This window comes from Manis pentadactyla, chromosome 3 (genome assembly GCF_030020395.1).
Source record: "Manis pentadactyla isolate mManPen7 chromosome 3, mManPen7.hap1, whole genome shotgun sequence".
Taxonomy (NCBI): Eukaryota; Metazoa; Chordata; class Mammalia; order Pholidota; family Manidae; genus Manis; species Manis pentadactyla.
In genome coordinates this window covers 128689684-128703687 of record NC_080021.1, presented here as the reverse complement: position 1 = coordinate 128703687, position 14004 = coordinate 128689684, and the positions used below count along the sequence as shown (strand labels likewise).

Sequence of the window (14004 nt, the reverse complement as noted above, 5' to 3'; positions counted from 1 at the left end):
GTAGCAAATCAAATTCAACACCACATTAAAAGGATCATACACAATGATCAAGTAAGATTTGTTCCTGGGATATAAGGACAGTTCAACATACCCAAATGAATGTGACACACTGAATTAACAAAAGGAAGGAATAAAATAAGCTATCTCTATCGATGCAGAAATGGGACTTGAGAAAATTCAGCACCCCTTGCACGGTACAAACTCTCAACAAATTGGGTGTAGAAGGAATGTACTTCAACACAATAAAGGCATATATGAAAAACCCACAACAAGCATACTCACTGATGAAAAACTGAAATCTTTTCTTCTAACGTTAGGCAGAAGGCAAAGGTGCCCACCCTCACTGTTTCTATTCAATAGCACCGAAAGGCCCAGTCAGGGGAATTAGGGGAGTAAAAGAAATAAAAGGCATCCAAATCAGAAAAGAAGTAAAACTATCTCTGCTCATGCATGTCACGATCATACATGTAGAAAACCCTGAAGTGTCAACAGCAAAAACTCTTAGAACTCATAAACCAATTTGGCAAACTTGCAGAATACAAAATCAACATATAGAAACCAGTCATGTGTCTAAACAAAAGCACCAAATTACCCTATTCACAGAAGGTCCAGCCCTGGGGGGAGGCGATGGGACAGCAGTGTGGGCATCGTTGAAATGCAAAGGCCCTGAGGCCAGCCTCTCAGGCCACAGCTACATGGGGCCTCCTACCTCAGTGGACGGGACGCTCCTGCACAGAAATCCCCCAGAGAGACGAGGTGCCCCCCCCCCGCCCAATCTCCTTTCTGAGTGCCCCGATTCTCCTTCCCAGCCCGATGCCCTCTCTGTGCTGAGGGAAGAGGGACTGTCCACCAGCCCACACATTTCATGCGCCCACCGAGGCCGGAGGATGGGCCTTCCACGTCGGTTGTGGAGCCTGTCCCCTCATGACATGCCTTTCCTCTCTGCTCAGCCCCCCAGGAGACCCTGATGCCTGAGCATCCCCCAGCGCCCCAGCCCGCTTCAGCGAGAAAGGGAGGGCCCCCTCTAGACAACGGCTGTCTGCAGGCTCTGTCCAGAAAGTGGGCTGGTGCTGCAGAGAGCACAGGGCCAAAGCAGCTGCCATCCTTCGAAGTTTGGGGTCCTGTGATGACGCTGTGTCCTGGGGACTCCCAAAAGCGGCCTCCAGGAGGGCAGAGGTGGGGCGGGGGAGGGCTTATGCGGGCGGTGGGCAATCGGGAGCCATCTGGAGAATGCACATGAATGTGGAGGGGGAACGGGGACATCATCGCCTTGGGTCCCGGAGCCCGGGACCTTCCTGCTTTCGGCGCCCTTTCCCGTGGAGAAGCCTAGATGCCACTAGGGGCAGAGACGCCGAGCCTTTCGTGACAAAACAGGCTTTATTTGCATTTGCATACAAGGCCCAAATGGGCTGAACACCCCCACCGCCCCACACCTTTCCCACCACCCTCTTATCCCACCCCCCAACCAGCCACCCCCAGGGGCCCTGCCCTCCCACCTCTCCCACCCCACCCTCCCTGTCCCACAGCAGCCAGGATCAGGACTGGGATGTGGAGGAGCCCGAAGCTGCCCTGGAGGGCCGACTCCTCCCTACTGGCTGCAGGGCCGCTTCCTACCCTTCCCTGTGCCGAAAGGGTCCCCCCTTCTCTTCCGGGGCTGTGAGGGGCAGCCCAGCCCCAGAGCCAAGGCTGGTCCCCCAGCGACCCCGAGGCTGGCCCCTGGCAGGGGTGTCTTCCCAGCAGGGGCTGGGCCTGCACACGGGGCCCGACTGCTGGCCTTGCCAGCTGGAGGGCCAGCGGGGCTGAGGCCCGGCTTCTGGGGAGAGCGGGCCTGGGGTACTCCAGGGCGGAGGAGGTCTGAGCCTGGAGTAGGACTCTGGGGCAGTCCCCAGGATGGCAGTGTGTGCTGAGATGCCAGGAGGAAGGCCAGGCTGGGGAGCTCCTCCTCGCCCTCACTGGGCCTGCCCGTGGGCCCCAGGGGCTCCCGAGCAGGACAGGTCTCTCCCGGAGCAGTGGCAAGCCTGGGCCCCAGGCTGGGCGAAGTGCGGCACCGAGCCTGGGGGGCATGGGGCCGCCAGCCAGCCTTCAGGGGAGGGGGCTCCTGGCGTCCTGGAGAGGCAGCGAAGGCTTCGGGCCTCCACACGCCAGCGTCTCCTCGGCTGTGCGCCTGGCGCTGCCCGCAACCAGACTCTGGTGGGCAGGCTTGGTCGCTGGCCCCTAGCTGGGGGCCGTGGCCGTGCCTCTGGGGATCCTGGCCGGCCTCAGACCCAGAAGGCCTTGAGTCCAGTCGGGGTGTGCCGTGACTCGCGGGGGCCTGCACACCCTCCTCCTGCTTCAGTTCCAGGAGTCGCTTCTGCTCCAGCTGCGAGGAGGGAGGGCACCGTGAGGCCGCCCGAGAGGCGGAGGCGGTGCCACGCCAACGACAGCCGCTGCGGCTCTCCTGCCAACCTCACCCCCCAGCTTGGTGCCCCGGCCGGCGTCCTCTCTCTCCTCCCCGGCTCCCCCCATCCTCTCCCTGCCGTACTCCTGCCCGGCCCCCACCCTCAGAGAGGCCCTCCCTGCCACTTCTGCCATGCAACGCACGGGAACGGTCAGGAAGGAATCCTGTCCTGGGGTCCCCTGCCCTGGCACACCCGGGCTGCCCCTCTCCAGGCTCACCTGTTTCCTTCCCTTTCCCAGCTCACCTGTGCCAAAGACAGTCCTTCCTCCTGCTCCAGCTCCTCAGCGAGGGCCAAGAGATCCAGCTGGGCTTCCGGGCAGGGCAACTCCGCCAGGAAGCGTGGGTGCAGAACTGCGTCCGCCTGGCCCAGAAGGAAGAGGCTGTGAGCATCCTTGGAGGGAATCCCCTGGGCACCCAGAGGACCCAGAGGGCGAGGGAAAAGCAGAGACCAGCCCCAGCCTCCACAACAAGGAGGTGTTGGAAAGACGTGGTCACGGTCCCCGACCACAGGCACACATGCACACGCACAGCATATACACACGTACATGTGTGCATGCCACACACCCCACACGAGACGTGCACGCAAACATATGCACAGCCACACAAGTACATATACAGGTACCTATGCACACACACGCACACACAAGCATGCACACCAACACCCCGCACAACCCTGGCTCACCTGGTTTACCCCTGTACAACACGCAGACACACACATACATTTACACAGATACATATGCACATCCACTGTCACACACACGCACCCGCACACGCATGCGCACACACACACACACACACACACACACACACACACACACACACACCAGAGCTGAGGAATAAGAACAACTTAATTCCAGCTGCCTGGGCACCACCCCGACATGGGTGGTGGGAGTGCCGCTCCCTGAAATCCTGTAGCACCCTGGCCAGGGCCAGCCTACCTTGTTGAGAAAGTCTCCCTGGGCACAAAGCTCATTGATGTAGGTCAGGAGACCCGGGTCTGGATAGACGCCCTCCTCTCCCTGTGGCGGCTTGGAGCTATCCTCCCCACGTTCTTCACCGGGCAGCCCCTGAGTTGGGCCGCTGGGCCCCAGCAGCCCCTCCATGATCTCCAGGCCCTCTGCCACGGCCTCGAGGGGGATCTCCGTCGGCGCCTCGGTGTGCGGGCTCTGCCGGCATCGCGGTGGCTGGGCGTTGGCGGACTGGGCCCCGGCGCTGGCCTTCTCGCGGATGCGTGCTGAGGAGGGTGCAGGGAAGGAGTGTGGGTAGGCTGGCCGCACCTTCCCAGCACTGAGCGTGCTCAGGGAGGACGGAGCTCGGGGACATTCCCGTGGGGGGTCATGGCCAGCTGGTCCGCAGGCACCAAGGTGTGGAAGGGGACACAGGGCCTCCGAGGGCTTCATGCTGGGGAGGGAGGCCCGCCCTCCTCCCAGCCCCCTGCCCCTTCCAGCACCCCTTGTGGGTCTCTGATCAGGGCAGAGGGGGGTGGCCATGTCCTAAACCTGGCCCATTCCCGTCGGGACCAAGGGAGACCCCATGCTACTGGTGGCATCGAGGTCACTGCCCAATGCGCCCGGGATGAGTAGGACCGTGTTGGGGACCGCAGCCTTCCCAGGCTCCCACTGCCTCTGGCCTTTGGCTCCGGGGGAACACGGTGGCATACCTCGCTTCTGGCCCCGCTCTGGGGCTGAGGGCGCCCGAGGAACAGGCCTGAGGGGTGCTGGATGAGGCACGCCCTGCGCCGCCTTCATCCACTGTGCGTTCTGACATTGCCTCGCCTCCTCGGCCTCGAACTCCATGAACCTGGGGCGAGGGAGGCACGGTCCCTTGAGGAGGAGGCCTCCCGGGCCCAGGCAGAGAAGCAGTCAATGGAGAGGTCAGACGGAGAGGGCATGGGGTGTCATGGCCCCGGCCATGGTGGGGAGGCAGGCTGCCTGGGACACCCGACCCCATGTACAGCCCCAGGGCCAGTGTCTGCACCCTCCCCCCCAATGCCCTGAGACCTTCATGTCTAGACAGAAAAGGTCAGCGTCTGGCCAGGTGGGGCTCTGGGGCAGGGGAAACGAGTAGCCAGCCTCCCAAAGTGGGGGGGGCATGATCCCAGAGGGGTACAGGTCTTCATCCTGCCCTTGGCCCAGGGCCCTGACTCACCTTCCCGCCATCACATAGTAGATGCTGCGCTCTGACTTGCTTAGACAATGCCACTTCTGCACGCCCCGCTGCAGGACCTCCTCCCGGGTCATGGTGGGGTTCCGGCGGGCCAGGGTCCGAAGCACTGGGCTGTAATTCGCCCACTGGGGTCAGTCACCATCTGCAGCCCGGAACCTGCCCACCCCACCTCACACTGTGGAGCCCGCATCCCCAGCACGGAGGACTAAGCCCAGGAGGAGACCGGCAGGGTCTCGGCGGTAGAGGCCAGCCTTCCGGGCCACTGTGGTGCCGCCTGACTCCACAAGACTCCGCCACGGACTGCGGCCGCCCGTGCCCTCACACCGCAGCTGCCCACTGTGGCCTGGAGAGCTGGGCTGCTCCTCAAATTGGCATTTTCCAGCTAACAACGACAGGCATCAAATGGGCGAGCACAGGCCACGCCATCAGACACCCTGCCTGGACAGCCCAAGGCGCGGGCTCTGCAGGCCTCGGAATGCAGTGGAGTGGCCAGTCAGGAGGCGCCCGGCCATGGTGGGGCTTCCCCGCCCTGGGCTCCGAGTGTGCCGCCCCACCCGCCCCAGTCCCCCCTGCCTCTCCTGGCCTGGACCCTGCACCCAGGAGGGCAGTTGGGCAGAGAGCTGTCTCCTGGGCCCTGGGGTCCCCCGCCTCCCTGAGGGGATGCCCAGGTATCATCCCCTCAGCCCGGTGTTAAAACGGGCAGAACCCTGAGACCGCAGCCTCCAACCCTGGGCCTGCCGGCCAGGGGCCCCACTGTGAGCCCGCAGCGAACCTGTGGTGAGCATTGCAGCCAGAGGCCGGCTGGCTCACAGGGACCGCCCGCGAGATGCGGCCTAAAGGATGTCACCACCAGAAGTGACCGCCTCCCGACAACCAGCCCGGTCAGAGCGAGGGCGACACCGCCCTTGATCCAGGCTGGACACCGTGGCTTCCCCGTTGGACGACACTCACATGAGGAAGCAGGACAGTGCCTCCGCATCGGGACTCTGGGGCAGGTGCCTGCGGGCCAGGGGCTTGCAGTGCTGCCAGCGCCGGAACTTTTCGTTCACGCTGGTGCGGTGGCAGGCGTTCCCGGGCGAGGCGGTGGGCTGCGAGCAGGCCGGGCCGCTGTTCCTAGCGGCCCCAGGTGGACGAGGACTGGCCAATGCTGGGAGCCCGCCAGAGGCCAGCTGGGCAGCTGGCACTGCAGCTCGAGGTGGACGGTGCAGGGACCAGCCTTCATCGCTAGCCTGGGTGCTCCAGGCAGGAGGGGCGGGCAGGATGGTCTTCACTCCCGAGGCCGCCAGGAACTGGGGCACAGGACACACAGCACCCCCACAGAGGGCCCCAGGAGTGCTCCCATGGAGAGGGGCCTGAGTCACGACAAAGGTCTGAGGCTGGGGAGCCTGCACGGGCCTCTGTTCCGGCCAGACGTGCACAGTGACGTTGCAGGCCCCGGGCCAGCCTGGGCCACAGCTGGCCTGTGCTGCCACCAACGGCGTGCTGGGAAGAGTCGGCAGCACCAGGGTGCTTCCTGGGGGCAACACTGGGCCCAGGACGTTCGGTGGGTGCTGCTGCCAGGGGGCCCAGTGTGGCGGGCCGAGGACGGGAGTGGCTGAGGCAGCACTGTGAAAGATGACACGAAGGTGCCAAGGTTGACGGTCCCCTGCGGGCCCGGCACTGGAAACGCTGTCAAGACAGGAGAGGTGCTGAGAGAATCTGTCCTGGGAAGGGTGCCCGGGACTCAGGGGCCGGTGTGCTGGTGGAACCGGGCAGGGCACAGCTGTCCGCAGGGGACAGTCAGGCCCCGACCAGCTGAGACCGTTCCCCTGGAAATGTCTGCCCCACCCGGGCCCCCGGCCCACTCTGCCAAGAAGAGACCTCCCAGCAGGTGCTGCGTTTGTGCCACCAGGCCCTGGCCTCATGGCTGTCTCCACACAAGACTTGCAGACACCTGCCTGCGGGGACGACCCCGACCACAGCCCGTGAGCCGCAGGGCACTCATCCCCCGGGTATGGTCCGGGACCTGGGGCCTTGAGACCCGGCAGTGTCTAAAACACCGGGGCCCACGCCCCTCTGCTTTGCGGTGCCCGTGCCCACGTAAATCCCTCTCTTTCTTGCCTGACACAGCACACCAACGCTCTTGAAATGTCCCTCTGCGCGGGAAAGGCCCCGGGACCCTGACTGACATAACCCATCCAGAACCACCCACAGCACACCCTTAACATGGGCCAGGGTCCCTGCCACCGCTCAGGAGCTCCATTCCCAGGAGAGGGTCAGTGGAGGAGGTCTCGTGTGCCCTGAATTCTGTCACTCGACAACCAGTGTGGCCTGCAGAGCCTGGGAAAGGGCTGGGAATGGAGAGCAGAGGGCAGTCAGGGGAGGATCCCTCCGCTTTGGAAAGGAATCAGCACGTGTAGATGTCCCACGGGACAGGCAACCATACTCCACGTCCACTATCATCTCTGGGTTAGTGCCTCGCACACAAGCAAACGCCTCATCTCAAAGGTGAAACGCAAAGCTCAAGTTTGTGAGACACTGGACAGGAGGAAGTGGCTCTGCAGAACTGAGTCTCCTCACAGGGAGAAGGATTCAGGATGACTCAGGAACCCAAGCCCTATCCTGCTGGCGTCACCCCGGCTGCCCTGTCCCCGGTGAGCCCAACAACAGCCCACTGCCCAGAGGAGAAGAGCTCTGGCTGGAGGGAGGGTGGCAGGTCTGGGCTCCGGCAGCCAGGGGACGCTGTGGACTTGCTCGTGGAGAGGACACGTGCCTGCAGACTTGGCCACAGATAGGGCCCCTGGACAATTTTCTGGCTCAGGCCAAGTCTGTCTACCTCTCCTAGCGCACTGTGGGGTCTGGTAAAGTGCAGTTCAGATCCCTTGGGATGACATCGTGGGGCCAGCCCTGTGCCCAGGAGGGTGACTCAGGGCCGGGCTTTCCCGGGACCACCCCCCTCCGTGCCACCACCACAGCCTCCCCAAACGCAGGGTCCACGGCGCGTCTCCTTTCTAGAAAGCAGCAGCGTGTGGGCGGCAGTCCCTTCTCCCTGCTCAGGGCGCTTCCCTTGTGTCACCTGACCCACCTCCAGAAGCCACCTCCCCAGGGCTACCTCAGCTTTCCAGAGGCCTCCCCGCACCTCCCAGGTGAGATACCCTGGGGCCCAGAGCTCTCTCCCCCCTTGACGGTCTAACCACTGTGCCCGGATAACAGTCACATTTGAATCCCAGGGACCGGTGGGCGGTGGCCCCTGAAACACTGCCACCCAGCCTTCAGGCCTTACCTCCTCCTGAAGTCATCCCCACAGGCTGAGATCCGACCGCAGCTGCTTGGCCGTTCCACCTGGGGAACCGAGTCCAGGACCAGAGAGCAGCCTCCTCCACCAACTGCTCAGGATCCCACTCAGGCAGGGCAAGTTTGAATGTAAACAGGCCTAGAATGTAGGGGCCCAAGACACTCTGCAGTGGGGGAGGGGCAGAGGGCAGGCGGGCTGGGGGCACGAGGGAGGGGGAGACATTCCACGGGCACTCTGGCAGGTGGGCAAGAGCACAGGTGCTCTTCCAGCTTACAGCGCCACACCCTCGGTGGGTGCCTCTCTTGGCCGCTTACAAATCGTTTTTCGGGCTCACAGCACCAAGGTCCTAGCTGATGTTCCCGCTACTTTCATTCCGTGACCATCGACCTAGTGTGCGGCCGGGGCCCCACTGCTTCCTACTGCCCGTCACTGACTTCCACAGAGGCTAGGCTTTCTGAACCCATGGGAACAGGTGCTCTGATGAGCACGCAGGTACTCATGGCCACGGGCAGCCCTGCGTTTGAAATGGGGATGTCCGTGCAGCCGCGAGCCTGTTCGGGGCACTGTGCCCGTCGCGCTTCAGGAAGCAGCCCGTGCGTCCCCAGGGCTGTGTGTGGAGGCCCTGCAGACCCCAGCCAGGCCCCCGTTGCTGGAAAGCCCCAGCCCATCAAAGAAAGGCCCTGCAGACTCCACGTCCAAGACCAGAAATTCCTCCTTTGCGTTTCTTGGAACATCACCCTCCTGCTAAATATGTATGTTTACCTTTTTAATGGTTTTAATGTACTATCTCACACAAGTAAGACCTTCGCATGATCCACAGTCCACTGTAAACACGGAAAGTACAGTGGCGAGTCCTCCTCCCGCCTCTTTCCCAGCAGCCCAGATCGCTGTCCACCGGGAACCGGTGTCATCTGATTGTGCAGATCTTCTCAGACATGTGCTATGTGGCCAAAGGCAAATGCATTCTCTTCTTATTTTTTAAATGCTTTCAGTTTTCTCTTCTGGTGAAAATTCATTTATGTTCTGATATATTTGCAGATATTTACAGCCTTGCAAGCAAGCCACAGTGAGCTTTACTTAACAGAACTCCTGCTGGGGATTGAGAAAAGAACAACTTGCAGACATCTCCCAGGACTTGGGTTTTTATCATGGGAAACCTTAGATGATTTTCACCAAGGAACTTCATATTCAGAGGGATGATGAAGCACAGCATGGTACTGAGACACTCACGAGAGGCAGGCTTCCCTCTTGCTTCCTCCACCAATTGTGGACAAGATTCTCCCTCACGGCTTTCATGTAGGATTTGCTTGTTCTTCTCAGGACCACCGACTGGAAAACCGCACGGTGGAAAAATTATCTCGTCCCAATTCCACACCTCTTTTTATATGACTCCATCAAAAAACCTAGGCTCCAGAAGCAGATAGAATTGTTAGCCCAAATGTGTTTGAAAACACCAGCCACGCAAGGGGGAGATGACAGTCCTCTGCACTCTGATTTCTGACCATCCCTGCAGGAAGGCCAGGGGCGGGTGTCTTTCGAGAAAACAAAAATCTCCGGACGTGGGTCTCAGGCCTTAGCGGACAGAGGATCTTCCTCCCAGTCAGGGAGGAGCAGCAGAATGGGGAGATCACGTGTGCACACAAGGTTTTAGTGTGGTAGGTGAAGCTGCGGAGTTGACACCCGGTACCCACCTTGCAACAGGCCGGACGGGTGTGTGGAGCTTCTGGGAATGCATTACAAACTCAAGTCCCAAAGTGGCTTCTGCTGCCTGTCTTTTTCATTGCCAGCTCAAGTGCTGCAAAATTCCCTCTGGAAGAGGAGGGGAGTAAAGCTACTCCTACACTGCCTGCTATGCCACTTCAGTTGGCCCCTTGGCCCGTGTGGATCCAGGTCAGAGCGCCATGCTCACGGAGGAGGGTGTGCCCGCCACCCTCCACGCGGAGGCGTGCTCGCCGGGAAACCTGCATGCACTCAGCAGGTGCCGTGAAGGGGACACGTAGTGCAGCAGGCCTGCGGAAGAACCCCGAGTGTTTCCCGGGTGGGTCTAGAGCTCTGAGCCAGGAGTGTTCTCTGAAGAGTTATTTTTACGTTTTAGGCACTAGTCCATTGTGAGACGTATGTTTTGCAAATATTTGCTCCCAGTCTGCAACTCGTCTTTCCATCTTGTTAAGGCGATCACTGGCAGAGCAAATGTTTTCACTATCGTTGAGGTCTGGCGGGAAGCTCTGGAGGGCCGCCCCTGGACTCGGGGGCGGGGCGCGAACCTAGGGAGTCAGCGCGCTGCCCGTGAGGCCTGTGAGACAGGACGGCTGCGAGGCAGCCAGCCCGCGGTGCGTGGGCCCGGCCGCCGAGCGCAGGGTGCGGGCTGGGGGTGCGCAGTCCACAGGCGGCGGAAAGGAGGCCCGGCTCCGACGCCCCGGGACCCTGAAGCCGGGTCCTGCCAGCCGCGGATTCCCGCTTCGCCTCGCGCGTCGCGCGCACGCGCGCCACACGCCCAGGGAGCGGGCGGGCTCCGGGCGCGCGGACCAGCGGCTCCAACGGCTCCCAGGATCCCTTGCGGCGGACCGCTCGCGCTGCGCACGAGCGCGCGGGGCGGGGCCAACGGCCGAGCAGGCCGGTCGGGGGTCCGCGGCGGCTAGCCCCGCCCAGCGCGGGAGGGGACGTGGCCGCCGCGTCCTCGCTGCCGGGGGTGGGCGGGGACGCACGGGCGGCTGCCGGCCTCCAGCACCTCGCGGGCTCTCGGCGCCGAGCTGAGGCGGCCCCGGATGATGACTCAGAAATAAAAGGGGTCATAGCAGATAATTATGGACAGCTATGTGCCAACAAATTGGATGACCTGGAAGAAACGGATAAATTCTTAGAAACATAATCCACAAAAACTGAATCAAGCTCAAATAGAAAGTCTGAACACACCAACAACAAATGAGATTGAATCAATTTTTAAAAACCTCCCCAAACAGCAAAGTTCAAGATGGCATGGCTTCACTGGTGAACTCCACCGAACACTTAAAGAGAAATGTAAAAAGTCCTTAAATGGTCCCAAAAAATTGGATAGGAGGGAGCACTTACAAACTCATTTAGATGACCAGCATTACGTGATACTGAAGCTAGACAGGACAATACAATACAATACAGTAAAATTACAGGCCAATATCCCTGATAAGCATAGATGGAAAAATCCTCAACAAAATTGTAGCAAATCAAATTCAACACCACATTAAAAGGATCATACACAATGATCAAGTAAGATTTGTTCCTGGGATATAAGGACAGTTCAACATACCAAATGAATGTGACACACTGAATTAACAAAAGGAAGGAATAAAATAAGCTATCTCTATCGATGCAGAAATGGGACTTGAGAAAATTCAGCACCCCTTGCACGGTACAAACTCTCAACAAATGGGTGTAGAAGGAATGTACTTCAACACAATAAAGGCATATATGAAAAAACCCACAACAAGCATACTCACTGATGAAAAACTGAAATCTTTTCTTCTAACGTTAGGCAGAAGGCAAAGGTGCCCACCCTCACTGTTTCTATTCAATAGCACCGAAAGGCCCAGTCAGGGGAATTAAGGGAGAAAAAGAAATAAAAGGCATCCAAATCAGAAAAGAAGTAAAACTATCTCTGCTCATGCATGTCACGATCATACATGTAGAAAACCCTGAAGTGTCAACAGCAAAAACTCTTAGAACTCATAAACCAATTTGGCAAACTTGCAGAATACAAAATCAACATATAGAAACCAGTCATGTGTCTAACAAAAGCACCAAATTACCTATTCACAGAAGGTCCAGCCCTGGGGGGAGGCCGATGGGACAGCAGTGTGGGCATCGTTGAAATGCAAAGGCCCTGAGGCCAGCCTCTCAGGCCACAGCTACATGGGCCTCCTACCTCAGTGGATGGGACGCTCCTGCACAGAAATCCCCCAGAGAGACGAGGTGCCCCCCCCCCGCCCAATCTCCTTCTGAGTGCCCCGATTCTCCTTCCCAGCCCGATGCCCTCTCTGTGCTGAGGGAAGAGGGACTGTCCCACCAGCCCACACATTTCATGCGCCCACCGAGGCCGGGAGGATGGGCCTTCCACGTCGGTTGTGGAGCCTGTCCCCTCATGACATGCCTTTCCTCTCTGCTCAGCCCCCCAGGAGACCTCTGATGCCTGAGCATCCCCCAGCGCCCCAGCCCGCTTCAGCGAGAAAGGGAGGGCCCCCTCTAGGACAACGGCTGTCTGCAGGCTCTGTCCAGAAAGTGGGCTGGTGCTGCAGAGAGCACAGGGCCAAAGCAGCTGCCATCCTTCGAAGTTTGGGGTCTGTGATGACGCTGTGTCCTGGGGACTCCCAAAAGCGGCCTCCAGGAGGGCAGAGGTGGGGCCGGGGAGGGCTTATGCGGGCGGTGGGCAATCGGGAGCCATCTGGAGAATGCACATGAATGTGGAGGGGGAACGGGGACATCATCGCCTTGGGTCCCGGAGCCCGGACCTTCCTGCTTTCGGCGCCCTTTCCGTGGAGAAGCCTAGATGCCACTAGGGGCAGAGACGCCGAGCCTTTCGTGACAAAACAGGCTTTATTTGCATTTGCATACAAGGCCCAAATGGGCTGAACACCCCCACCGCCCCACACCTTTCCCACCACCCTCTTATCCCACCCCCCAACCAGCCACCCCCCAGGGGCCCTGCCCTCCCACCTCTCCCACCCCACCCTCCCTGTCCCACAGCAGCCAGGATCAGGACTGGGATGTGGAGGAGCCCGAAGCTGCCCTGGAGGGCCGACTCCTCCCTACTGGCTGCAGGGCCGCTTCCTACCCTTCCCTGTGCCGAAAGGGTCCCCCCTTCTCTTCCGGGGCTGTGAGGGGCAGCCCAGCCCCAGAGCCAAGGCTGGTCCCCCAGCGACCCCGAGGCTGGCCCCTGGCAGGGGGTGTCTTCCCAGCAGGGGCTGGGCCTGCACACGGGGCCCGACTGCTGGCCTTGCCAGCTGGAGGGCCAGCGGGGCTGAGGCCCGGCTTCTGGGGAGAGCGGGCCTGGGGTACTCCAGGGCGGAGGAGGTCTGAGCCTGGAGTAGGACTCTGGGGCAGTCCCCAGGATGGCAGTGTGTGCTGAGATGCCAGGAGGAAGGCCAGGCTGGGGAGCTCCTCCTCGCCCTCACTGGGCCTGCCCGTGGGCCCCCAGGGGGCTCCCGAGCAGGACAGGTCTCTCCCGGAGCAAGTGGCAAGCCTGGGCCCCAGGCTGGGCGAAGTGCGGCACCGAGCCTGGGGGGCATGGGGCCGCCAGCCAGCCTTCAGGGGAGGGGGCTCCTGGCGTCCCTGGAGAGGCAGCGAAGGCTTCGGGCCTCCACACGCCAGCGTCTCCTCGGCTGTGCGCCTGGCGCTGCCCCGCAACCAGACTCTGGTGGGCAGGCTTGGTCGCTGGCCCCTAGCTGGGGGGCCGTGGCCGTGCCTCTGGGGATCCTGGCCGGCCTCAGACCCAGAAGGCCTTGAGTCCAGTCGGGGTGTGCCGTGACTCGCGGGGGCCTGCACACCCTCCTTCCTGCTTCAGTTCCAGGAGTCGCTTCTGCTCCAGCTGCGAGGAGGGAGGGCACCGTGAGGCCGCCCGAGAGGCGGAGGCGGTGCCCACGCCAACGACAGCCGCTGCGGCTCTCCTGCCAACCTCACCCCCCAGCTTGGTGCCCCGGCCGGCGTCCTCTCTCTCCTCCCCGGCTCCCCCCATCCTCTCCCTGCCGTACTCCTGCCGGCCCCCACCCTCAGAGAGGCCCTCCCTGCACTGCCATGCAACGCAGGGGAACGGTCAGGAAGGAATCCTGTCCTGGGGTCCCCTGCCCTGGCACACCCGGGCTGCCCCTCTCCAGGCTCACCTGTTTCCTTCCCTTTCCCAGCTCACCTGTGCCAAAGACAGTCCTTCCTCCTGCTCCAGCTCCTCAGCGAGGGCCAAGAGATCCAGCTGGGCTTCCGGGCAGGGCAACTCCGCCAGGAAGCGTGGGTGCAGAACTGCGTCCGCCTGGCCCAGAAGGAAGAGGCTGTGAGCATCCTTGGAGGGAATCCCCTGGGCACCCAGAGGACCCAGAGGGCGAGGGAAAAGCAGAGACCAGCCCCAGCCTCCACAACAAGGAGGTGTTGGAAAGACGTGGTCACG

General features: G+C 61.2%; 1 protein-coding gene across 1 annotated transcript; it reads right to left on the bottom strand.

The window, feature by feature from the left end:
* Positions 1–1588: 1588 nt before the first annotated feature.
* On the bottom strand, positions 1589–10670 carry LOC130683117 (NUT family member 2G-like). Its single transcript, XM_057499390.1, has 10 exons — positions 10142–10670; positions 9787–9887; positions 7866–7924; positions 6016–6208; positions 5555–5892; positions 4586–4714; positions 4098–4237; positions 3376–3782; positions 2682–2798; positions 1589–2359 (listed from the first exon to the last, which is right to left on the bottom strand). The coding sequence occupies exons 1-10, from the start codon at positions 10668–10670 to the stop codon at positions 1589–1591; spliced, it is 2784 nt and encodes a 927-aa protein (XP_057355373.1).
* Between the last annotated feature and the right edge of the window lie 3334 nt (positions 10671–14004).